At 39.8% G+C, this 25,358-nt stretch overlaps 1 protein-coding gene across 2 annotated transcripts in view; it reads left to right on the forward strand.

Annotated features, from left to right (window-relative positions):
• IQGAP1 (IQ motif containing GTPase activating protein 1) overlaps positions 1-25,358 on the forward strand; it is a 93,287-nt gene that overhangs the window by 22,207 nt on the left and 45,722 nt on the right. For both annotated transcript variants that reach the window (XM_023649538.2, XM_023649552.2), the window contains 7 exons: positions 8,376-8,532; positions 9,971-10,048; positions 14,321-14,397; positions 19,027-19,094; positions 20,209-20,322; positions 20,902-21,080; positions 21,791-21,875. In XM_023649538.2, the coding sequence (XP_023505306.1) occupies positions 8,376-8,532; positions 9,971-10,048; positions 14,321-14,397; positions 19,027-19,094; positions 20,209-20,322; positions 20,902-21,080; positions 21,791-21,875 (758 nt within the window). The remainder of the gene's footprint in view (positions 1-8,375; positions 8,533-9,970; positions 10,049-14,320; positions 14,398-19,026; positions 19,095-20,208; positions 20,323-20,901; positions 21,081-21,790; positions 21,876-25,358) is intronic.

A 25,358-nucleotide genomic window follows, 5' to 3' on the forward strand; every position in this document is an offset into this window, starting at 1 on the left:
ATTACCTCCAGATTAAAATACTGCTGTTCCGGGGCCAGCCCCAGTGGCCTGGTGGTAAGGTCGGCTCGCCCTGCCTCAGCGGCCCTGGTTTGGTTCCCCAGTTTAGACCTACACCACTCGTCTGTCAGTGGCCATGCTGTTGCAGTGGCTCACATACAAAAACAGGAAGATTGGTAGTGGATGTTAGCTCAGGGCGAATCTTCCTCAGCAAAAAAAAGAGAAAGTGCTCATATTCTAGATGCATGTCCATCTCTTCTACCACAGTGATTTGTCATTCCCTAAGTATGCCATTTGTTTTCATGGGCCCTTTGTTTACACTGTTTCCTGTATCTTAAATGTCTTCTTTTCCCATTTTTCACCTCTTTAAACACAATTTGTCTTACAAAAGCCTGCTTCAAATATCATCTCCTCGTTATAGCTCATTGTTTAGACATCTCTTTCCCACAGGGTGGTCTTGAAGGTGGGGACTGGTGGTATTCAGCACATGCTGTGCCACTGATAAGGTTGCACAGAGTGGTCCATTAGCACTGTTTCCTGAATGGATACGTGGCTGTCGAAGTAGATAGTTTTTTGGAAAATTGGTTTAAAATATGAATAAAACAAAGCTTTATAAAAATAGGTGAATATGAAAGGTACGAATTACAAGAATTATTATGTAATTATATTGAAGACAGGCATTCATATAAGCACTAATTTTTCACGCCAATTGTGTCAACATCACCAGTGTTTAATACTTAATACTCCCCTCTCCTTGGCACTCGACGGAGCAAGTGTTAGTGAGGCTGTGTGCTGTGGTGTGGGCGCTTCAGGACTTTGAGACTTTGCTAGTGAGCGGTCGGGAGGTGGCAGCTGGTATTATTTTTGAAGGAGGCAAAACATTGGAGCAGTGGAGTGTGAGTTTTAGAATCACACCAACTTGGGTTCACCTGGGAGCTCAGCCACTTACCAGCTGGGTGATCTTGGACAGGTTAGTTTTACTTTTAAAGCCCATGGCGTCCTTATCTGTGAAGTCAGAACAATCCCGCTTACTTGTGTGGTTGTTGCAAGGATCAGGTGAGATAACACAGGCAGAGTGTTTAGCTTAATATCTGCTGTGTGAGCTTAGAGATTATTTTTGAGTGTTATTTATATTGAAAATGAACCATTCAGATGTTACTGTTTTCCTATTTAGTAGTTGTGTTTCAGCTCTGATATCACCTTTTTCTTTTCTTTTTTTAATAATTTTCATTTGAGTTAGATTTGCTAAAGCAGTTCTGGGGTTAAAGTTGAGGAGGAGAAAATGTTGAAGTTTATGTCCCTTGTTGTGAGGGGCAGGACTAAGAACTCTCCTGTCCACTTTCTTCACCTCTTGTGAGAATGAGTTTTGTCGCCGAGCTGTACTTGTGGCCGTGGCTGAGTCCTGATCACAGGTCGGGGTGCTGATGTCACCACCTGGTCTGGTGTTCTCAGAACTTTTTTTAAAAGTGACTCATTTGTTGAAACATTTGTACTTGTTTGCTAATGAAAAAAGATTTGAAAAAGCATGCATTCTTGCTAACGTGATTTTCCAAAACACAGGGCGTTCCTCTTAAAATCCTTCGGCGCCCCTCTCGACTAGGATGAGGGGCAGCTTTCTTAGCTTGACGGCAAACCTTGCGTGATCCAGCCTGCTCGTGTTTCTCCCTCACCTTCCACTGTTCCCTCCGCTCTCCCTTCCAGCAATGGCAGTGCTGAGCTATTTCGTAACCCACCTGGTTTTCTCACGCCTCCCCGCCTTTGTTCACAGTATTTCTTCTCCTTGGAGGCCTTCTTTGCCTGGCCCGCTTGGTAAGCTCCTCCTCGTTCTTTAAAACCCATTGATATTTGTGGATGATGTGAAGCTGGAAGAGAAGTTTATATTTTGGGTAACAGAATTCAGATCCCCAAAGATGCTGACATTAGGGACAATGGGCTGAATCGAGCATGAAATATAACTAGAGATGAGTGCAAGTAATGGTTCTAATATGGAATTAGAGAGAGAGGGTTTAGCAGCTGCATATTTGGGGAAAAAAGTACCAAGAGTTTCAGTTGGTTGGAAAAGCGTAACAAAATAATTTGATCTGAGGCTTGGTTTGTGGTTATGGAGTCTTCAGAAGAAGGAAGGTGATCATCCTGTTCCATTTCGGTCAGACCATACCTGGAACTTTGTGTTCGGTTGGAGAATGTTAGGGGTGAGTGAGAAAGATGCGAGGGGCCAGAAAGTTAAGTCTAACACTGCTGGTAATACCAGCTGACACTGTGAGTGCTTACTGGATTCCAGTTACTGTTCTTAACACATTATATGTGTTATCTCTTAATCCTCACAGCCATCTCAAGAGGTAGATGCTATGCTCATTCCCTTTTTACAGAGAATGCTTGAAGGAACCAGAATCATTTTACTTACAGAGGTGTCAGCATGTGACTCATCATAGGAGGGGAGAGGAGGAAAAGCACAAATATATATATATTTTTTGAGGAAGATTAGCCCTGAGCTAACGTCTGCTGCCAATCCTCCTCTTTTTGCTGAGAAAGTCTGGCCCTGAGCTAACATCTGTGCCCATCTTCCTCTACTTTATTTGCGGGGTGCCTCCCACAGCATGGCTTGTCAAGCAGTGCGCAGGTCCGCACCCAGGATCTGAACTGGCAAACCCCGGGCCGCCGAAGCAGAACGTGCGAACTTAACCGCTATGCCGCCAGGCTGGCCCCAGCACAAATATATATATATTTTTAAATATTTTATTTATTTCCTTTTTCTCCTCAAAGCCCCCCAGTACATAGTTGTATATTCTTCGTTGTGGGTCCTTCTAGCTGTGGCATGTGGGACGCTGCCCCAGCATGGCTCGATGAGCAGTGCCATGTCCGCACCCAGGATTCGAACCAACGAAACACTGGGCCGCCTGCAGCGGAGTGCACGAACTTAACCACTTGGCCACGGGGCCAGCCCCACAAATATTTTTTAATATCCAGCCAAGCACTGTGCTAGCTCTGCACTTCACATGCAGTCTTACTTAATCCTCGGCAACAGACCTGTTTGGAAAGTATTGTTATTCCTATGCAACAAATGAAGAAACTGGTTAAGTGACTTGCTGTCTTGATAAATGACAGAGATAGGATATAAATCCAGATCTTTTAAAGTCTCTGGCCAGCACTGGTCACATTATATTTTAACTCCATATGTTGTCTTGCTCCAGAAGGCAGCTTAGGTGCCAATGGGAACTGATTCCGGCTTGAAAACTTTTGGCTACTAGAATCCAGAAATGAAATGAGTTGACTTGAGTGTTTGATTCCACGTCAGCAGCAGTGTTCAGGCTCAGCCTGTGTCATGATTTGGCTGAGATGTTTTGGGAGCATTCAAGCATTAAAGTGGGAGAGAAAGTGAGAATGGGAAGTGAGAGGAGGGTGGAAATGTTGGGGTAGACTAGTAGAAGATCTTTAGTGAGCCTTCCAACTGTGAGAATCTGTGAATATTGTTGAGACAGAATATTGTTAAAGGTGAGAATTGGTAAAAACTTGTGTTGGCCAAAGAGTTTTCTTTTGCGCATAGATTTATTTTATTTTTTATTTCAGCTTTATTGAGGTGTAATTAACATAGAGAATTGTAAAATATTTAAAGTATGCATCGTGGTAATTTGCTATGTGCACACATTGTGAAAGGGTTCCCTCATCTAGTTAATGAACACATCCATCAACTTATATATTTCTTTCCCTTTTTTTCTTTCTTTTGTTTTGGTGAGAACATTTAATTTCTACTCTCTTAGCAGATTTCAGTTGTATAATACAGTGTTGTCAACTCTAGTCACCATGCTTTACTTCAGATCCTTGGACCTGATTCATTGTATCGCTGAAAGTTTGTACACTTTTACCAACCTCTCCTTATTTTCCTTACCTCTTACCCCCTGGAAACCACTTTCTATTCTGTTTTTGTGAGTTACGACTTTTTTTTGTTTCCACATATAAGTGACACCATGTAGTATTTATCTTTCTCTGTCTGACTTATTTCACTTAGCATAATGCCCTCAGTGTCCATCTGTGTCGTCACAAATGGCAGGATTTCCTTCTTTCTCATGGTTGAATGATATTCCTCTGTGTGTGTGTGTGTGTACACACACACATATACCACATCTTCTTTATCCATTCAGCTGTGATGGACACTTAGGTTGTTTCCATATCTTGGCTTTTGTGAATAATGCTGCGCTGAACATGGAAGTACAAATATATCTTCGAGATCCTGTTTTCATTTCCTTTGACTAAATACTCAGAAGCGGGATTGCTGGACCATATGGCAGTTCTCTTTGTGGTTTTTTGAGGAACTTCAGTATTGCCTCCATATTGGCCGCACCAATTTACAGTCCCACCCTAGTGCACAAGGGTCTTCCAGCACTTACCTCTTGTCTTTTTGAGAAAAGCTATTCTAACAGATATGAGGTGATATCTCATTGTGGTTTTGATTTGAATTTCCCTGCTGATTACTGATGTTGAGCCTTTTCATGTACCTGTGGGCCATTTGTATGTCTTCTTTGGAAAAATGTCTATTCATTTCCTCTGTGCCCCCCCCCCCTTTTTTTGTGAGGAAGATTGGCCCTGAGCTAACATCTGTGCCGATCTTCCTCTGTTTCACGTGGGATGCCACCACAGTGTGGCTTGACGAGCGGTGCTAGGTCCATGCCCAGGATCTGAACCTCTGAACCCTGGGCTGCCAGAGCGTAGTGCATGAACTTAACCATGTGCCACCGGGCCGGCCCCTCTGTCCATTTTTTATTTGGATTGTTTGTTTCTTTGCTACTGAGTTGTATGAGTTCTTTATGTATTTTGGATATTAACCCTTTATCAGACATATGATTTGCAAATATTTTGTCCCATTCAGTAGGCCACCTTTTCATTTTGTTGATGTTTTCCTTTGCTGTGCAGAAGCTTTTTAGCTTGATGTAGTCCCACTTGTTTGTTTTTGCCTTTGCTTCCGAGGTCAGATTCGAGAGATCATAGCCAAGACCTGTGTCAAGGAGCTTACCGCCTATGTTTTCTTGTAGGAGTTGATGGTTTCAGGTCTCAGCTTCAAGTCTTTAACCCATTTTGAGCTGGTTTTTGTGTATAGTGTAAGGTAGGGATCCATGCTTAGATTTATTTTAAAATGTATTTATATAAAGCTAATTAAATTAAATGCTTGAGTTTTGTAAGAAAGGTTTGTGTCTGAGTTGATAGTCACTGGTGGACTTACAGTTGAACTAAAATCCTCTATTAAGTGGACGGGATGTCGAAAGATATCAGCCTTTTACCCTGCGTGGGACATCTGAAACTTTGCCTTGTGGAGCTGGGCCCTGTTAGGCTTTGGGGTGATGTGGTAAGGGCAAGAGTGGTATGGTGAGGATTCTGCACTGGGACTCAGGGTCCTGGTATTGCACCTTTGCACTAGCCAGCAGGTGACCTTGGATAGACCTTGTTCTGATTCGTAAAATGAGGGGGTTGTGCGAGTAGTTACTGTCTTTGGGTGAGTTTTTGGGCAATAAAATTTTCTTTTAATGTTCATAATTTTAAATTTTTGCGTTATACTTCTAAAGACCTCTCTTTAGGAATTCCAAATACAGAAAAACACTGTGCACAAAGTTGTTCCTTGTGGTATTATTTAAATGGTTGAAAACGTTTAGAAATGACATGAGTGTCCAACATAGGTGACTGATTAAGCACTTGATGGAATTTTTATATAACTTAAAGTCTTTGGAAACTATATAATAACATGGAAAATATTCATAAAATATTGAGAAATGTTTAATAATTTTCTTTAATGGATATGTATTATATTGGGGGAAAAAACCAAAGGGATTTGCCTTAGGAGTGCCTTCAGTTCCTGGCCTCTCACGTTCTGTGATTCTGTGATTTAGTGACGGGGGGACATCTCAGATGGGCTATAGAAAAGGACAGAAGGGGGAGTTTGTTATCTCTTCTTGGAATTCTAGTAGAATCTGAACTTCTGCTAATATAATAAATTTTAGTAACATAGCACCGTACTTAATGCTCTTAATTTTTCGAAGCAACTTGGTCCTGATTTAATTTATTTCATTCTTATAAACAAACCAGAGTTGCGAAACAGCGCTTAGACTAGAGGGTGAGCCCCACGTGTGGTTGCTTGGAGGGCTGCTCTGGGTTTGGGAGAGTTGTTTAGAGACACGGCTGTGTTTTGCCCAATTATTCCAGCTCTCCCTCTCTGCTTACCCCTTTGCACCAGATCACAATGGGCTCTTCTCTTGGCCTGACACCTGCGTGATGTCAGGGTGTTTTACTCCACTGTAGACTGTTGTGTAGAGTTAGACGGGGAAAGGCAGAGGTGAAGGATTGCTGGGTTCTTGCCGCGGTCCTTCCTTTTGCCTGGGTTTCATCTAGTAATCTCAGAGAGGAGGAGAAGCTCGCACCTCTGGTCACTGGCTCTGATGGAAGGAAGAGCACCTCCCTGCTGCGTGGCCAGTCTCCCCTGTGAGTTCTCATTTTGAGAAGAAAATAAGTGATTTTCCTTCATCCTATTATGTGGTAAAGGGCTGGTTTGGGCTTAGACTAGAGCTGTTCTAGGTTTGTGCCTGTTACTGAGAGCACAGGTTAGACTGTCCCCTGAGGGCTGGGGTTGCCAGGAGCTGTTTGCGTGTCTTTTTCAGCAGTAAAGTATTGGAGGGACCATTATGTGAGATGTGTACTTGGACTACAGCTCTTTCCAAACCAGCCACCTGCGTTCTTTTCCACATGACCCTTCTGGTCTTTAGGCCCTTGCAAAGGTAGAGCTTGGATTTTGGAGCTGTTAGAAATTGGTATCTAATTTAGTTACTATAGCAACTCTTCTGGAAAACTCATTGTGTCCGTCCGTCCCCCCCCCCCCCCCCCAACTGACGTTTAAGTTCTGCTACCTGAAGGAAAAGCCAGAGGAGGAAACTTATTGGGTACAGGAGGTCATTCTCTGGCCCATTTATATATCCAGCCAGTTTTTATTCAGTACTTACTTTCCCTTCTTATTTTTTTTAATGATTCTGAGCAGTAATCTCAATTTGAAAACAGAATTAATACAAAAAATTTTATTCTGATTTATAAAAGTATGGTAAATTCAAACTCTTGTATATCTTTCATGCAATTTTATTAATGTAAAGAATTTTATAAAAACACACATAAATAGGATCGTAACTGTGTCTACATTTGGCCTCTTTTTCTATTGGTATGTTAGTATTTTCATATAAATTTTCATGGAGATGTGTGTGTGTGTGTATAAAATATAGTTTTTAAATGTTTCTTCCAGTGTTATTTACCTTTTAATTTACTTCTATATATCAATGAACATTATAAATGTTTCATTTTTATGTTGTCCTGTTTTGCAGTAAATCTAGTTTTTACTTCAGTCTTCTGTATCTTTGGATTTTTTGTTTTCATTTGGCTTTTCAAAGATCACTAGTGAAAAAGACCAGGCAGCATCTAGTATTTTGGGAATTTTTTCCCCCAGTATGGTGAAGAATGTGGGGATAACATCAGCCTTGTAAAATTTGAGTAGAATAATTTTAAATTAGGGGTTTTTGATGTGAGGTCAATGAAATTTCTGAAATTATATATTAAATTTAACTGTACATACATTTTTTTTCTGGGAAAGGATCTATGTCTTTCTTTAGATATTCAAAGGTTTCTGTGACTCAAAAAATGGTTTAAAACCATTGCCCTAAGTGATTTTTAGCTACCTACATTTCTGTTGGTAGAAAATAAACTTGGTTTTCTCTTGGGCTTTCCTGAAGCCTCATGCGAGGTGTTCGAGGGGGAAATAGAGTTTTCCTCTCCCCTTTAGATCCTGCTCCCCACTTGCTCCAAAAAGCGCGTCAGAATTCGTTTTCACTCTTTTCACTGGTGTTTCCTTCAGTGTTTTAGCTGAGATACTGACTATTTCGGTAATCCCAAGACAACCTTAAAACCTGAACCTAGAAATTCACTGTGGATTCTGAAACCAGCAGATAACTTCAGCAACAAATTTAAGTTTCTGAACAGTTGAGGCGGTGGCTTTAGTTACAGATGATTTTTCCTAGGAGTTCTTAAGGAGTAATTTAAGGAGTAAGGAAAGGAGCCTGAGGTTCATGGGCAGTAAGGATCTGGGGAGCCAGCCAGCTCTGTGGCTGCAGGAGAGGAAAGTATGGTAGAGAAGAAGGTGGCATTTATGCTAAGGAATTTTAAGTTCCCTCTCCCTGAGACCCGACTGGGCCAGGACGACTGAGCCAGGACGGGGGTGTGTGAAATTGAATCTTAAAAGAGCGTTGCTGAGTTTCACTTAAACTCCAAGGAAAATGGAAATTAAGTTTAAAATCTCTCAGGAAGAGAGCGTCCAGACCTTCGCTCTCCGTTCTCACGACCTCTCTCCTTTTGTGCAGGTGGATGGAAGCATGCCTCGGGGAGGAGCTGCCGCCCACCACAGAGCTGGAGGAGGGGCTTAGGAACGGGGTCTACCTTGCCAAGCTGGGCAACTTCTTCTCTCCCAAAGTGGTGTCCCTGAAGAAAATCTACGACCGAGAGCAGACCAGATACAAGGTGAGCCCGTCCTTGCTTGGTGCTTACATTTCTGTGAACTTGAGAGAGAAGGTTAGCCTACTTTATCCTGCGTAAGAGTAATTGAGAAATATGTGTAAGTATGTGTGTTCCTACAAAATAAAATACCTGGCAGAGTAGAGGAAATAGTGCAGAGTCAAGATAGAGTAGTAAAAGAACTGTAGCAGTCTATGTTTCTGGTACAATTCTTATGATGATGTGTTTTCTAGAAATTTTCATGGTTCTTGATGAATTTTTTATTTCTTAGAAGGTAGAGGAAGTAACTAGAGGAATTACTGCTTTAATGTTAACCAAGCACTGAGATTTGTTGGCAAATTGAAAGCAATAGCAACTTTAGGAGAAAAGATCACCCTGTGATGTTAGAGTTCAAGGTAAAATGGGAAAGCGATCCAATTTCAGAAAATTGAGAGAGAAGTGAAAGGATTTGGTTGTTGTGGCCCACGGCCCTACAAAAGAAGACGGCTTGATTGAGTTGGGATGTTGACAAGGACCAGATCCTATTGTCTACAGAGCTTCTGTGAGGAGCTTTCCTCACAGGAGAGTATAAAAGATACTGGAAGATTGCAAAACCAAGAGCAAATGTAAGAATGATCAGCTGTAAGAATTGGGCCAGAAGAATTGAAGCAAAGATGAGACAGTCAAAGGAGATTTTTCTGTTTTATGTTTAAATTCAAAGGAAAACAAAGATGATGTAGGTTCTAAGCCAAAATTAACATCTCAAAGAGGAACTTTTCTTAATCAAAAAGCAAAGATTTATATATTGTTTTAAATAAGCAGTTATTCTGGAGACGACTCTGAGCTGCTGTGCTGAGTCTCCAAAATGCCTGACAGAATAGCCAGACTAAAAGGAAGAGTGGAGACTGCAGCAACAACGAAAACAACAGTCCACCCCTCCAGCCCTCTTTAGAGGAAATGTTGCTGAAAAATGAGACTTAGAGGTTGAGAGGGGGATATTTGTGTGTGTAGTATGAAAACCCTAACTGATAGATTTAAAAATATCTGTCGTTTTGTATCTTCTACCCGCCAGACACCACATTGAGTGCTATATGTACATTTTCTCATTTAATCTTCACAACAAACATATAAAGTAAGTGTTACAGATGAGGAAACTCAGACTCCAAAGGGTGGAGTGACTTGCCCAGTGTTGCCAGGAATTGAATCCCAGATAGGTGAATCCCAAAGACTGTGTTCTGTCAAGCGCACTATACACAGGATGGTTCTTCAGATGGTTCTTAAGTGAGAAGAGCTGAGAGGAGCATTTGGCTTCTTGGGATTGGAATGTGAACGTGATGCTATAGACAGACCTTAAATTTAAGGGGACCTTGTAAAGTCTCACAGGGAAACTTTTGCAAGGAGAGTTTTAATTTAGTGTTTCCTTCGCTATTGCCACCAGTGCCTAATGGTCTCTTCTTTGTTCTAGGCAACTGGCCTCCACTTTAGACACACTGATAATGTGATTCAGTGGTTGAATGCCATGGATGAGATTGGCCTGCCTAAGGTAATTTGTGTGATGTTCCTCGTTCTGGCTGTTTTGGCATAACAATTCTAATTCTACCAGTAAAATTATTCTCAATTGAATCTTTGGTGATTTAGTTTTTTAAATACTAAAGGCTCTTTTCTGTTTGTTTTAGGAAATAGTTTTATTTCTTTTCTTTTGTATTCTTCATCCCTGCTTCACCTCACCCTAGAGAAATTCTCTTTGCTTTCATTTACTTTTAGTACACCAAACTGTAGACTTACATTAGAATTCACATACTGTGAAATTCACCATTTTAAACTCTCCAATTCAGTGGTTTTTATTTATTCACGAAGTTGTTGCATTCAACTTTGACTTTAGGAAATATAAGGGAATATTTTAGAAACGTTATCTCCTGGCTTCAGAATAACCAAATCTGTAGGGCTTATGAAGGGTCATTTTGTATTTCACATTGTAGAGGCAATATAATGACATATACTTCTTATTTCTGGTTTTGGTGAAGGCTGTATGTTTTTTTTAACAGCTTTATTGAGGTATAATCGATATACAGAAAAACCGCACATCTTTAATGTGTACAACTTGATGAGTTTGGAATAATGGCCGCGGTTTTGATATGGGAATGCGCATCCTCAAGCATTTTGCTCAGGAGTTTTAGTGCTGCTCTTAGTGAAATTGCCATCGCTAACTTCCCCGTCCTGCCTTGAACCTGTAGAAGCCATGCTGTATTGTCACTCTTAGAGGCATGGACAGCTTTTTTTAAAAATATCCTTTGACCAAAGAATTCTACTTCTAGAAATTTATTCCCCCTGTCCCCCCACCCCCCAAATCAGACAAGCACAAAAACATGTCTATGTAAGGATTTTTCAGCATTGCTTATGATAGAAAAAATTGATGGCAAACTACACATTCCTTCACTAGGGGTATTAACTGTGTGACAGCCAGTCAAATACTGGTGCTGCCATTAGAAAGGATGATGTCAATCTATAGTGACAAAGGAAGTTGTCTGATGTATTAAGTGACCACGAAACAACAGGCTAAAGTTATAAGAGTTTGTGTTCCAGCTGAGATCACTATTTTTGTGTAAAAATCAAGTAATATTCTTGGGAAAAATCAGTAAGAAGATACAGTTTTCATTTCTGCGTGATGAGATTAAGGGGTGGTTTTTATTTTCTTTATACTTTCCTGTGGAGTCTTAAATTTTTGTAACCAAAGAAAGATTTTTTAAAAAAAGTGAGATGTGATATACAATGGAATACTTCTCAGCCATAAAAAAGGATAAAATCGTCCCATTCATAACAACATGAATGGACCTTGAGGGTATTATGTTAAGTGAAATAAGCCAGATAGAGAAAGACAAACCCTGTATGACTCCACTCAGAGGTGGAAGTTAAACATGTAGACAAAGAGAACTGATTGGTGGTTACCAGGGGAAAGGGGGTGGGGTGGGGGGAGGGCACAAAGGGTGAAGTGGTGCACCTACAACATGACTAACAATAATGTACAACTGAAATTTCACAAGGTTGTAAACCATCATAATCTTAATAAAAAGTTTAAAAAAAAAGTGAGATGTGGAGTTTCAGAATGTGGCTGAAGCCACTTGGAAATGAACATTTAGTGTTTAGCACAGTGCTGAGTGTGTTGCTGCAGACGTGCCTACTGAATTGAGTTAAATCCAGAGCTCAGTCTTTGCAGAAGCCTAGCTTTTGTCCTCTTTTTTTCAGAGCAGAGTGCTGAAGTTCTCTTCCTTGCACTGGTATGTTTGAGAATTAAGCCCCACAAATGTCAGGAAATGCAATACGTCAAGTTGTTACAGCTACTGGTCTTTCTGTGCACCTGTAACTTCCTGTTCCCGTTTTATATAGTACGCCCAATGGGCAATGATGATTTAACCTCTTTTGAATGGTACTAAGAGCTTTGTTAATGTTTGCTGTTGCCAGTAGTATTGTTACTACAAAATGCTTTTTTAATGATTTAATTTTATTACCTTTTTTGTTTACTAACGTAATGGATTGCCCTGGACCACAGGTGCAGCAGACATAGAATTCCTAAAGGCTTTTAGGGACAACAGGGTTATCATGCTATCAGTTGTGAAATGTCCACCCTTACATGATTTAGGTCCAGCAGATTTTAGAGTAATGTAGACTAAAGACAGTTAGCCCAAAAGTGTCTTGTTGCCCATAGTATAATGTAAGATCTATAATTGACGTTGCATATATATCATTTATCAGGATGTCTTTCCTAATCTCTTTATATGATATGTACAGGCTAGTCATAGAAACTTAATATGATAATTTTCAGGTTCTTATCCTTTTTGACTCTTTTTTTATAATTGGTACTATTGACCAACTCCTCCATGAAATATTTTGCTATTTTGATTTTTTAAATTGTTTTTAAAAAACAATTAGTTTTTTAAAACTAATTTTGGCAGAGGACTGCCCAAATAGTCCTGTTTTTTCCAACTGTTCTACCTTCCATATCCTTAAGGTGGACATTCCTTAAGATACAGTCCTTATTGTCACTACGTTCTCTCGTTCTCATGGTCTCAGTTATATTGAAGACTCTTTACTATAAGATAAACACAGTATCTTTAGTTGGCTGCTGGACATTTCTCCTTGGATAGCTTTCTGTCTCCTAGAATTTGTCATATCTAAAACTAAACCTACCTTTTCCCCCCAAGTGAACTTTCCCTCCTCTATGATAAATGGTACCATGTCGTCATTTTCCCATCCAGTCTCACAACTGTGGAGTTACCTTGGCCTCCTAAATGCAGTCGTTCCCCAAGCCCTGCTCATTTATTTGAAATATCTCTATTATCTGTTGAAACAGCCTCCCAGCCTGCCTCCTCAGCTTCAGTCTCTTCACTGTTCAGTATATCCCGTGTCCTGTCTCCAGGCACATCTGCCTGAGGCTCTGTGTTTATCCTTGCCTCCAAAGCTAGGACCTCTCTGGCCTGCATATCAAGTTCAAACTTGTTCAACTTTCGGGGTTCTCATAGTCTGATTCCATCCTACCTCCCCACCCTTATTCTTCTATCACTTTCTAAAGTGTATTCTGTACTGTTTTGGGAAGCCTGGCTCGTGGTGACTGATTTTTCACCTTTCAGGAGAAGACATCTCAGTCTCTGGAAGTGAGCATGTAGAGTTTGAAAAATTATCAAAAAAGATGATTCTAGTACATCCCATTTCTCGGGTGGGGGGGCACTTCTTGCTAGTCAAGAGCCACAGGTGTTGTGGGGAAGCAAGCATAAATACAAATAATCAACACGACGTGTTAGGTGCTGTCAGAGAGTTAGATGCAGATGTGTTAGGTGCTGTCAGAGTTAGGTGCAAAGTGCTGCAGTGCTCTTCCCACAGCCTTACTTCAGGCTTCTGTGGCTCATCGATATTCTTCTGATTACGTCGTCATTCAGCCTTGCACTTCTCCAATCCACTCCTACCCCCTTTTTCGCCTAAGTTACAGACTGAGTTGTGTGGTGCCACATTACCATGAGACTAGGTCTTAAAATTCCAGGCTATTCCCAATGTAGACCTACTGTGTTCCTAGCCTCCCTCATTCATTCATTCATCAAATACAGCCCTCCGTCCATGACCTTGGCTTGGACTTGGCATTGAAGATACAGCAGGGAACAGCGTAGACTGGTCCTTGCCGTCACGTGGCTCATAGTCTGTTGGAGTCGTCGAACAGATAATAACTCACAGGATTGATGAATTATGCTAAGTGCTACTAAGGAAAATTATCTCCCGCATCCCAGGACCCATCCTCTGTTCCACCTACTTCATCTGTGTATCTTTCCACTTCTCCCAAGCATTATAACACATTTTAATATTTTGTAGTTTTTCCAACATTGAGTAGTGGTCTGCACAAACTAAAGCACTTAGTAAATGTTCGCTGTTGAGTTCTTACTCTGTCTAGGCATGGTAGAAAGTAACTAGGCAGATCGCGATCCATCAAAACCTTATCACTCTTGCCAGCGATTTAAACTGGACTAGAACTTGGGTTTCAATTACCTGTGTGTATGTCTGCGGTAAGAAATCACTTTCACATACCTGGTGAAATTCAATGAGTTGACCGAATAAGGATGTTCCAAGTAGTGCTTTTCATTCTGTACTGTAGCATTTTATTCCTTGTGTAACTTATGATGAAATGTTTGTTCACCCTAATGAGGTTATTTGCTGAATGCCAACAGTGTTTTCTAACTGTCCAAAGCTTTGTTTGTATTACTGATGATTAATGAATGATCAGATAAACCCCAGTGGATGGATACCTTACTCTACTTCTTTTATTTCTCCTTAGATTTTTTACCCAGAAACTACAGATATCTATGATCGAAAGAACATGCCAAGATGTATCTACTGTATCCATGCACTCAGGTAATCAGATTTTCTTGGTAAAATAGCAGTTTATATAGATACAGAGAGCAGATTGGTAGTTGGCAGAGGTGGAGTTTTGGGGGTGGATGAAATGGGTGAAGGTGGTCAAAAGGTACAAACTTCCAGTTATAAAATAACTCAGTCCTGGGGTTGTAATGTACAGCTTGGAGACTGTAGTTGATAATACTGTACTGTGTATCTGAAAGTTGCTAAGAGAGTAGATCTTAAAAATGCTCATCACAAGAAAAAAAATTTGTGACCATATGTGGTGTTAGATGTTAACTAGACTTATTTTGGTTATCTTTTCACTATATATATATAGTGAAGTATTCTCTCTCTATATATATGTATAGAATCATTATGTTATACACCTGAAACTAATATAATCTTATGTCAATTATATCTCAGTTAAAAAAAGCAGTTTAGGAATGACATCTGGATTGAGTGTGTAGCTTTTTGTCCATAGTGTAATGAAAAAATTTTTGCATTTGCTTCGGAATTTTCTCATAGAATAGAGTACTATTATCTTAACAAGGTGATGAGAAACAGCTGTGTTTTTCTAGGGAGTAGGGAGAAGGGATTTATTTATTTCCATAATAGCAGATAATTATGCTCTAAAAACGTAGTCTAATCTTTCATTATTGAGCTAGTGTTTCTGTGAACTGTGTGTTTCACTTGGGATGCACTCCCTATCTTTTTAATTAAAATCTCTTAAAAATTATGAAAACTACACATTTGAAAACTTTTATTGTTTACCATTTTGTTTCAAGCTGATAAACTGAATCACAAAATTCACTGTGTCTTGATACTCTTTAGTAGTACAAATTTTGGCAACGTCTTCAAATACCAGCAAATATCAAATGATTGATTTATAATTTATTTAGTTATCTGGGTCCTCGCCAAGCCATCTGTTGATTAAATTTTTATGCCAACACACACATGATAAATAGGACCTGAAACAAAGTTTAATATTTTCACAATTTCATAGTAAATTTGGAAGATGACTTAATTTCAGGTCCCCAGCTCCTAGAATCAACAAAGTACTAGATTGGAGGGAAGAGGTGATATGTCTGGAGGGAAGGTGCAAATTTCAGAGTGGTGTGTATTTACTCGATGGCCCACAGGCCTAAAGGGGAAGACAGTAGAAGTGAGTGGGACATGAGTATGAGATTTCTTTGCTTGGGCTGCCATTTTTTATATAGCATCTTGTAGTATGTGTACCTAATAAATGTTAATTATAAATATGAACGTATGTATAATATTGACCCATAAGAACCTGTTGTCTCCAGTTTCTTGGTCAAATGTGTGCCATATCCTTGGCATCACTGGAATCCATGTGAAACCCTCCAAAGAATGAATATAACTGAGGACTAATGGAGCGCTTGTGTGGACTCATGCATTAACCTCTTAGGAGTTTCTCTCCCTGGGCTCTCTCCCTTCTGGTCCATCTGCCATGCTGCTGTCAGAGCTGTCCTTCCAAAACAGCCCTGATCATATGGGACCCTCTGTACAATATTTTGAAGTTTCTTTTCCAGTCTCACCTCAGCCATTCTGTCCTGTGTACCTATGCTCTAGTATTTTCACCAAACATGCCATGTACTCTCGTGCCTTTGGCCTTTGGTTATGCTGTTTCCTCTGCGTGAAATGCCCTTTTCCTCCCCAGTTTAGCGTATGCTCTTCTCCAGGTGCCACCTGAGAATGCTGCCTCTTCGTTGGTCTCTTCTTTCTTTTTCCCTCTCGGGCAGAATTAGCTGCTCCCCCTCTTTGTGCTCCTTGCTGTTTTGTGCAGACCTCTTACTTCAGGCGCAGTGCTTGTTACATTGAACTCTGGTTACTTGTTCTTATAGCTTGCTTTTTGTAGACTCCTTCGGGGCAAGAACTATTTCCTTTCTTCTTTATCTTTATGTCTCTAGTACTTAGATGCCTAGCATATAGTAAGGTAATCAATAAATGTGTCAAAATCATGCATTGTAACAAATCTTCCTCCTCCTCCTCCTCCTCCAGCTCAAGGGGATATTTTGTGTCCTATAAATGAAAAAAGGAAATGGTACTTGATCTTTATCAGACAGCTCTTTGGTCAAGTTTTAGCTCAATTTCACCTTCTTTGTGAAGTTTTCTCCAATGACTCCAGCTCATTCCCTTGTCTAAACTCCTGGGATTTTTTGGTTGGTTTTGGGGTGTTTTTTTTTTTAGTTATATATTGCTTCTTTCATATGTTTAATCTTTTCTCCCTGTTACATTATTAGTATCTTGGGGAGGGAAGTCATGCTTTACATCTCTTTTTCTCTCCTAGGTACCTAACATAATGTTGGACAAACAATGGTACATGAGAATTTTTTAAAAATGTTTAAAAATAGGTGATATATCAGGGAATTTTCAGAAGGTAGCAGTTTCAGATGTCTGTACCTGAGCCAAAATCAGATTAATTCCAAGTATTGTGATTGGCTTAGCATTGCGTGAGGTCTGTCTGTGTGATAACCTGTGGAGCTGTACCTACAGTGGACATCTGAATTTGGCAGGCACAGCGGCTAAGCTGGCAGAATTCCTCTCGGCTAGTTCTGTAGCCGCTGCTCTTTTGCGATGTAACCTGGGTCCTGAGGCCCTCAAATTCTCTGAAATAGAGACAAAGATTTAACTGTGCCTTTCTACTGATGGAGTCAGAAAGACACAGGGGGAAGCCTACTATTGTTTTCCATTTCTCTTCGATATGCAGTCCGTGCCTAGAGAGTACACACAGAGCAGTGGGTTCTGGTTGGTGATTTATGATTTCTTTCCTTCCTTATCTTGTTTTTCCTGAAGAGTGGGTTGGCAACACTTGATGGTAAGTAGGAAGTATTTGTAGGTGCCTGAGCCTCTTCTTTGCTGTAAAACACAGCAGTGTTCACAGCAGGTTCCTTACTTCACTGTGTTGGGCGAGGCCCTGTCTCCTTTTTGGATCAACAGTGACAGAGGGGCATTATCTCCTTGTTTTCTCCCTTCCTGCTTAAAGTCTTGACTGGCATTCTTCCAGAGACAGTCACCGTGCTTTAGGCAAACTAAGTTGCTCTTGTAGATTACATTTCCCTCTCAGATAAGACCCCAATTCCCCATTATTCCAAATATGTTGGCATCCTTCTTTTCCATTTGCCCTGACGTTTTATCTTTCTGAGAACTGATTTGGGGATTAAATAGGCCCATAATCTTCTATCTTAAATTTTTAAAAAACCCTAGAAGCCCTGAAGATTGAGTTTAAATTTGGTTCAAATTCATTTGTTGGCAAGATCTGGTGAGAATTAATGGAGGTTATGTAGAATATTTACCTACTTAATATGATCATTCATATGTTTCCCTGCAGAAAAGTAATGTATTTGATTAGGGGTGCTGCCCCAAGACTTGCTGGGGGTGTTTTATAATACTGTATATACTGTAAAACCTCTCTAATATCTGAGAAATCTTAAATTCCTATCTGGTCCAAGGAATTTCGATAAGGGACTGTGGGCCTGAACTAGATTCTGTTTCCTAATCAACTGCTGTGTTTAAGAGCCCTCACTGATAATCTTTGAGATTGGCATAGTGATTTCTTTTAGGTTACTCCTCAGTCAGCAAAGATAATTGGAATCCACATAGGCTAACACAACTTCCTTCTCTCCTTTGCTATAAAGTGCAGCTTAACTGGGAGAACAAGAGAAGAAGAAGAAATCTGAGCTCAGTTACAGGCTGACCGTTACAGGAACCTAACAGCTTATTTGTAAAAGCAGGCATGGGACAGGAGCAGGAACAAAGATTGAAAAGTGATGTTTACTTTTAGGATTTTTAAGTTTCGGCTTTGAGGTTTAAGTACTTTTAATTCTGAGTAAGAGGATCTAAGTGGCCATTGTGATTCCATTTATAGATCCAGCATCTCCTTAAAATACTCCAAATAATTAAAATGAGATAAAAGAAAGATGGTGCCCATCTGCTTTCCACTTTCCTTCTCTCCTTTTTATAGCAGCTAGTGACATGGTTGTAACACCTTTAATTTACTGGTGAAAAGACAGTGAAGCTAACTCACTCTTAGGGCTGTGAAGGTGACATTCCCCCATGTCTTCATGGAGCTTAGAGTCTAGGAGATTTCTTTTTTTTATTTGAAGAGTAGAGATATATAATATGTCTTTTATTTAAAACTCTTAAATTACCTGAATTAAACTTTTCCATCAATAATTTGAATTCAGCTTAAATAAGATTTGCTATCTGAATCATTTTCAAGAGACTTTCCTAAAATGTCTTGTTACTTAAATCTTATTGACTACAGGAAGGTAAACAGAAGGGAACAGACTCCACTTACATGAATCGTATTGACGTTTATATTGACATCTAATGCTAACACACTGGATTTGTGCCAGAACTGGGACTTGAACAGTGTCTGCTCATTCTTAGTCTAGTGCTTTTTGCATCACATTATATGACTTTTTAGGTCAGCGTTATGTAAAATTAAAAAAAAAAAAAACCGCTCTGAAGTAAAGTATTGTAACTGCAAAGGGGAATATGGTAGAGTACTAGGAGTCTGTGTGTTTTGAATATTTCTGTTCTTTATGCTGATTTTCACCTTTAACCAAGAGCGGCATAGGTACAGCTGGGAGGCCTGACTCTTTTGCATATTGTGTCTTCCAGTTTGTACCTGTTCAAACTAGGCCTGGCTCCTCAGATTCAAGACCTATATGGAAAGGTTGACTTCACAGGTAAGGAGTTACAAACTTGGCAGGAAATGCTTAATTTATGTGGAAATAGCCTGGAGAGTCAGCCATACCAATCTTAAAGACGTAGGGCCTGAAAAGTACTCTGGCAACAGAGATGAAACAAGTCTGAATAACTTGCTTCTCCTGGTGTGCTAGAAAGAACACTAAACTTGGGACTTCAGGTTCTGTTCTCTCAGTTAGGAAGTGGGTATGATTGGTAAGTCTCAGTTTTCTTATATGTAAATTGGAAATAATATTAACGTATAATATGTAAAACACAAGATATTAACATCTAACATTAAATGTTCGTGTATGGTGAGAAACTTTACACCAGTCTTCCGTTTCCCTTCCAGTGAGCCCCTCTTGTGGGCAAAGCAAGGGGAGTGAGATGGTGCAAGATGACAATTTAGTAATTTTAAAACTTGAGCTTATTTGGGCAGATGTTTCTGTGTGTACTGCTATCGTTAGCTACTCGAAGAGATGAGGGCTTGGGGAGAAGAAGAACAGTGGTAATATTGGTTAAGCGTAGGGTAGATTCAAATCTTTTGAACTGGTGATTGTCTTGTAGGCCTAGGAGTTTTAAAAATTGGTAATAAAATTCTTATCTATGATATTTTTCCGTCCAAGGGAGTCGTTCACTAGACCTTGGGCAAGGGCCAAGCTTTACGTGTTGTTCTCTTTATCACTTGACTTCCTGCCTTAGAAATGAAATTATTTAATAGTAGCTAGTGGTGTGGATCGTAGAGACAGAGATAACTGACTGGCTTGTGACTCGCCTCTTGTTGAGCTCCTTTTGAAGCTGGCCCATTGGTAAGTCCGTTGCAGGAAATGCCATGAGTAGCAATTTTGAAAAACTATTTTCTCTAGGGCCATTCTCATGTTGCAGTTATTTTTGATACTCTTGATAAGAGTAATAATAGTTAATGTCTAGTGAATGCATGTTCTGTACCAGGTATTGTGTGAAGTGCTTTCCATATATTATCTCATTAAATCCTTTTAACAACCCTAAGAGGTTGATGCCATTTTGTTCCATTTTGTGGATGAGGAAACTCTTTCCTTCTCTGAGTTAAGGAAAGGTGCTTAACTTGCTTGATTGGGTCTTAATTCTTTCCCACAGAAGAGGAAATCAACAACATGAAAATCGAACTGGAGAAGTATGGGATCCAGATGCCCGCCTTCAGCAAGATCGGGGGCATCCTGGCCAATGAACTGTCAGTGGATGAAGCCGCATGTAAGAAGAGAGAAATTTTGTGGGTTCAAATGGGATTATTGCTACTACTTTCAATAATGAATTCTATAATGATGATCTTGGACGTTAGGGATTTTGCTAGCAAGTTTAGGTCAGTAGATGGACTTTTAAACACTGCTATGTAGTCTTGTATGCTACTGTTATTTGCAAAGAAATGATTGATTTTGATTAAAATAAAAAGCCTTTAAAAGTGAGTTCTACATTTCAGTGCCTTTTTGAGTTTCTTTCCTTTTCTTTTTTTATGGTATTTACATGATGATTAAGGGTGAACATTGAGATAACAAATGCTCCTTGGAAGGCTCTCTTGTGAATATTCCCCTATGAGATTCCAAATGGGCATCCCAAACATGGGTCCCAGGCAGAGCTGTGGCTTTGTGCCCCCTAAGGAAGAGACCAGGCTTCCAGGATGCAGGGAGCCCTTCCTCCAACCCCACACGGCGTTTCTCTGTGTGTGAAAAGGAGCCTTTCTCTGTAACGGGGCGTGGCAGTGTCGTTTTGTCTGTGTAATGTACATCCTATACTTTATATGACCTCAGTGTTCTGTTTTGAATTTTTTTTTAGTACATGCTGCTGTTATTGCTATTAATGAAGCTGTTGACCGGAGAATTCCAGCTGACACGTTTGCAGCTTTGAAAAACCCCAATGCCATGCTTGTGAACCTTGAAGAGCCCTTGGCTTCCACTTACCAGGATGTACTTTACCAGGCCAAGCAGGATAAAATGACAAATGCTAAAAACAGGGTAAAAATGGAACATCTCTTCTTTCTAATTGATTTATATTCTTTTGTCATTTGATATGACTCCATTTTTAAAATCAATGTTATTGAGGTATAATTTTACATAAAATTCACTCATTTTAACTGTACAGTTTGATGAGTTTTGACAAATGTATATTGTTGTGTAATCTTCACTCCAAAAGTTCCCGGTCCCCCTTTGCAGTCAATCTCTACTCCCCCACTCCTTGCCCGTGCCCCCAGGCAGCTACCGGTCTCTTTTCTATCACTATGGTTTACCTTTTCCAGAATTTCATATAAATGAAATGGAATTATGCACTATGTGGTTTTTCGGTATTAGATTCCCTTTTGACTTCTACTTTCTTCTTGAATTTTGTGCAAACCAAATGAGGGACTGTGAGATCTGGTCCCTGGATGTGCCCAGTCTGCTCAGGTCTGAGGCAGGGATGCAGGCTCACAAGTGAGCAGGGCAGGATGCACCAGTGCTCCCTTCTGCCCAACTCGGGAAGAACCCCGGGCTTGTCATTCGCAAGTGGAGCCGCTTTTTGTGTTTTTGTTACAGTTGTGTAGCATTCTGCTTTTTTCTTTATTAAGGATTTTGAGCCACAACCTTACTTGCTCTTGGTTCTGTTACGGTGGGGGAGGAGCACAGGTGTATTTCTGTGGTCTTCTTAGAGACCTGACCTAACTTAATTACACTTTTTTACTCATCTTCAGACAGAAAATTCTGAGAGAGAAAGGGACGTTTATGAGGAGCTGCTCACTCAAGCTGAAATTCAAGGCAATATAAACAAAGTCAATAGTAAGTATGTCCCTGGTCAGGCACCTAAGTAAAGGGGTGTTAGAGAATAATGTGAGTGTTGATCTGTTCTTGGACTTGTGACGTTTAAGTTTATTTATTTCAGACATTAGTGGATTTGTTTACAAACTGTTCCTTATCACTGTGTTTGGTGTTCATATGTCTCCTGTTTCAGCTACCGTTGTCCTCAGGCAGGCCCTCACTCCTCCATCTGCTCCTGTTATGGCTTCCGGACTGGTCTTTTTGGCTATAGTCTCACTCTTTTGCCCTGTGTGATGCACTTTAAAAAGAAAATCTGAAGAGGGATTCTATCCTATTTTTAAAGTAACATTATAGTTTGTTTTTCTTTTAAAGAGTAATACAGGTTATCTAGAAACAAATGACAAACCAAAAATTACAGCCCCATCACCTAGGAATAACCACTATTGATATTTTTATGCATATCCTTCAAAATATATATTTAAAGAAAAATGAGATTATACTATTCATATTGATTTTTGTGTATGTGTTACATTTTTTTGAGAAATTAATTTCTTGAAAGTATCATCTTCATTTTTGTCACTCTTCTGCTAAAGAACCTGCATTGGTTCCGTATTACTTGGCCAGACAAAATGCAGATCCCTAGCCTAGTGGAGTTCTTTATGCAATATTTTATGCGTACAACTCTCTATAGAAACTCATTTGCCTAACTGTCTTCAGTATTCATTCTGTTCATTCCATGACTCTGGGATTTGATCTCTTGCCCTCTGATTAATAGCTGTGTGACACTGGGCACCTTTGGCACAGAATCTTTATGTGAGTGATGAGATAATGTATGTAAATTGCCTGGTATTTTGCAAGCACTCAGTAGACAGTATTATTATGGCTTTTGTTAATCATATTACCTCCCTGCCATAATGCCTTCATGCCTCATCTCTTACCTAATCCAAATCGTACCCAGCATTCAAGATCCAGCTCAGTTCTCACCCGAGTGCCTATCTCAGCTCACAATATACTTGCCTTTCAAATCTTCTACAGCATTTATAGCCTAAACCACACAATTTTGTACTTAATTATGTGTTGTCTTGTATTGCTTGCTCTTTGTTTCTGTCAGCTTATAAACTCCTTAAAGGAGAGATTAATTATGAGTTCTGCTTATTTTGAAATCCTCGCAATTCTTAGCAAAGGGTTAGACTCACCAAAAGAACTAAAAAAAATTTATTTAATTCAACCAGGCTTGATCTTGTTTTGCTCAAGATAAAAATAACAACAGTAACAGTAATCACTGTCTTCTTTGTTCATTTGGAGATCCTAATTTCTCACTTGATTCTAATACTCTGAATAGCTAGAGAGAATTTATGAGATTTTACCAATGCCATATGATCTGGAGTTCTAAATTCTGACCAGGAGTCTGTGTTCTGTTCCATTCTGGTTCATTCAGGAAAATGGCTTTCTGAAGAGAGTAGTGGTTCCATTAAAGTATGGGTGATGTGTTGTGCTGTGTCTGTATGAGTACTTAAGTGAGCAGATATAAGCTGGAGTGTCCTTATCCTTAGCTGTCCGTGTGAGAAGGAAGTTGAGCATGCATACAGGGTGTGAAATACTCTTTTTGTTTTACTAAGGGATTTTCCCCCACTATGTTGTTTGGGATTTTTATAACCTTACAGCTTTACTTGGCTAATTATATGAGAGTCAGTTGTAAACATGTAAGGAAAGAACCATATATATATGTTTTTCAAGTGTTCCATTCATACTGTTCTCATGTGGTTAGAGGAGCAAAATAGTTTTAGCTTTCAGCATAGTGAGGAAGGCAGACATGCAAAGGAATAATTTCAGGGCACCCGAGGTGCATGAGTGGCAGTCGCAGCATAATGAAGGGAATGAGGACTTCTTGGAGTTTGTCTGTGAACCTTCACTGAAATTCTTAGGGTGGATAAGAAAGTGAAGATAAGGCAGAATTCCCTGGGAGGGCGCAATCTTTTCCTAATTGTGGAGAAAGTCTGAGGCAAGGGAAAGTTGTATCCTAGGAAGATAAGGGACTTTAGGTCCCAGGAATTATCTTAATGTAATTATAGATAAGATGCTTTCCTTGGAGTGTGAGGACAGCAGTGAAGCCATTGACACTACCCCAGAAGAAAGCTGCGGGCCAAAGAGTTAAAAATGAGGAAGGGTTTTTATTTTTTGTTAATTAGAATAAGGAAAATTAGAGTGTGCTAATTAAAACTGAGTGGGAGGAAGTATTTAATGTTCTAAACTTTATCATCTTTATAGTATAAATGTTGGTAAATGTTCGTTTAAATATTTACATGCTTATTTAAGTAGTAGGTTTGTGTTTCTAGTAAAAGTGTGATTGACTAGCTGCTTTTGTAGATAGATAGTCTGAGGTTCTGCATTGCGTCCCTAGAGAAAGCCTGGTTATTACCCATTTTGGTTTTATTTTTTGCTTCCCACTACTCCAAATGCTCCACAAGGACAGAGATATTTGTCTGTCTTGTTCATGGTGTGTCTGCGGCATACAGCAGGAGCTCGGTAAGTGGTGAAGGGATGGATGGTTGTTTGGCCACATGCAAGGAGCCAGCACCTTGGTGTGGCGATCATTTAGCTGAATTGCAGGAGTGATCACTGGGAAGTGAGCAGTCTCTCAGGAGTCTACAGTGAAACCACAAATCCATAGAAGTTTTTAACCTTCTCATCCTTTTACCTCTTTCTTTCTTTCTTTTCTCTTTTCTTGATGAGGAAGACTGCCCTTGAGCTAACATCTGTTGCCAATCTTCCTCTTTTTGCTTGAGGAAGATTGTTGCTGAGCTAACGTCTGTGGTGGTCTTCCTCTGTTTTGTATGTGGGACGCCACCACAGCATGGCTTGATTAGAAGTGTGTAGGGCAGTGCCCGGGATCTGAACCCACAAACCCTGGGCTGCTGAAGTGGAGCACGTGAATTTAACAACCACACCACCGAGCTGGTCCCTCATCCTTTTCCCTCTTGGTTGTATTTACTAGTTCTGCTCTTCTCCACTGCCCTCATCCTCCGTTTTCTAGTTTGAGACTTTATTTTTCCTTGAACTGTTTTGTTTTCTTTCTAAGTCCTTATATTTTCCTTCTTTTTTTTTTTTTTTGGTTTTTTTTACTAATGAAAACATTTAAAATTGATAAGTACAGTTATGCCTCAAATATTTTGATATTTAGTATTATCTTATTATTGATTTGCTTTGCTACTTTGTTGATAAAATCAGATGTTCGTCCCTGGGTGGGGCATGGGAGGGAGAAGTCTTCTAAATATAGGAAAACTGAAAATAATACAGTAATTATGATTTTCCGTTGGCTGTCATTTCTGAAAGAGAGAATATCCTATTCTGACCTGCAACCTGATAATACCGTATATTCTGCAGCATACAAAGTACTCTCATGTGTGTGCTTTCATGTGTATGCTTTCATTTAACCTCAACAGTAACTCTATGAAGAAGGTATCTTTATTGTCACTTTCACATGAAAGAACATCTGTCAGATAG

Source organism: Equus caballus, chromosome 1 (genome assembly GCF_041296265.1).
Source record: "Equus caballus isolate H_3958 breed thoroughbred chromosome 1, TB-T2T, whole genome shotgun sequence".
In the NCBI taxonomy this organism is placed as follows: Eukaryota; Metazoa; Chordata; class Mammalia; order Perissodactyla; family Equidae; genus Equus; species Equus caballus.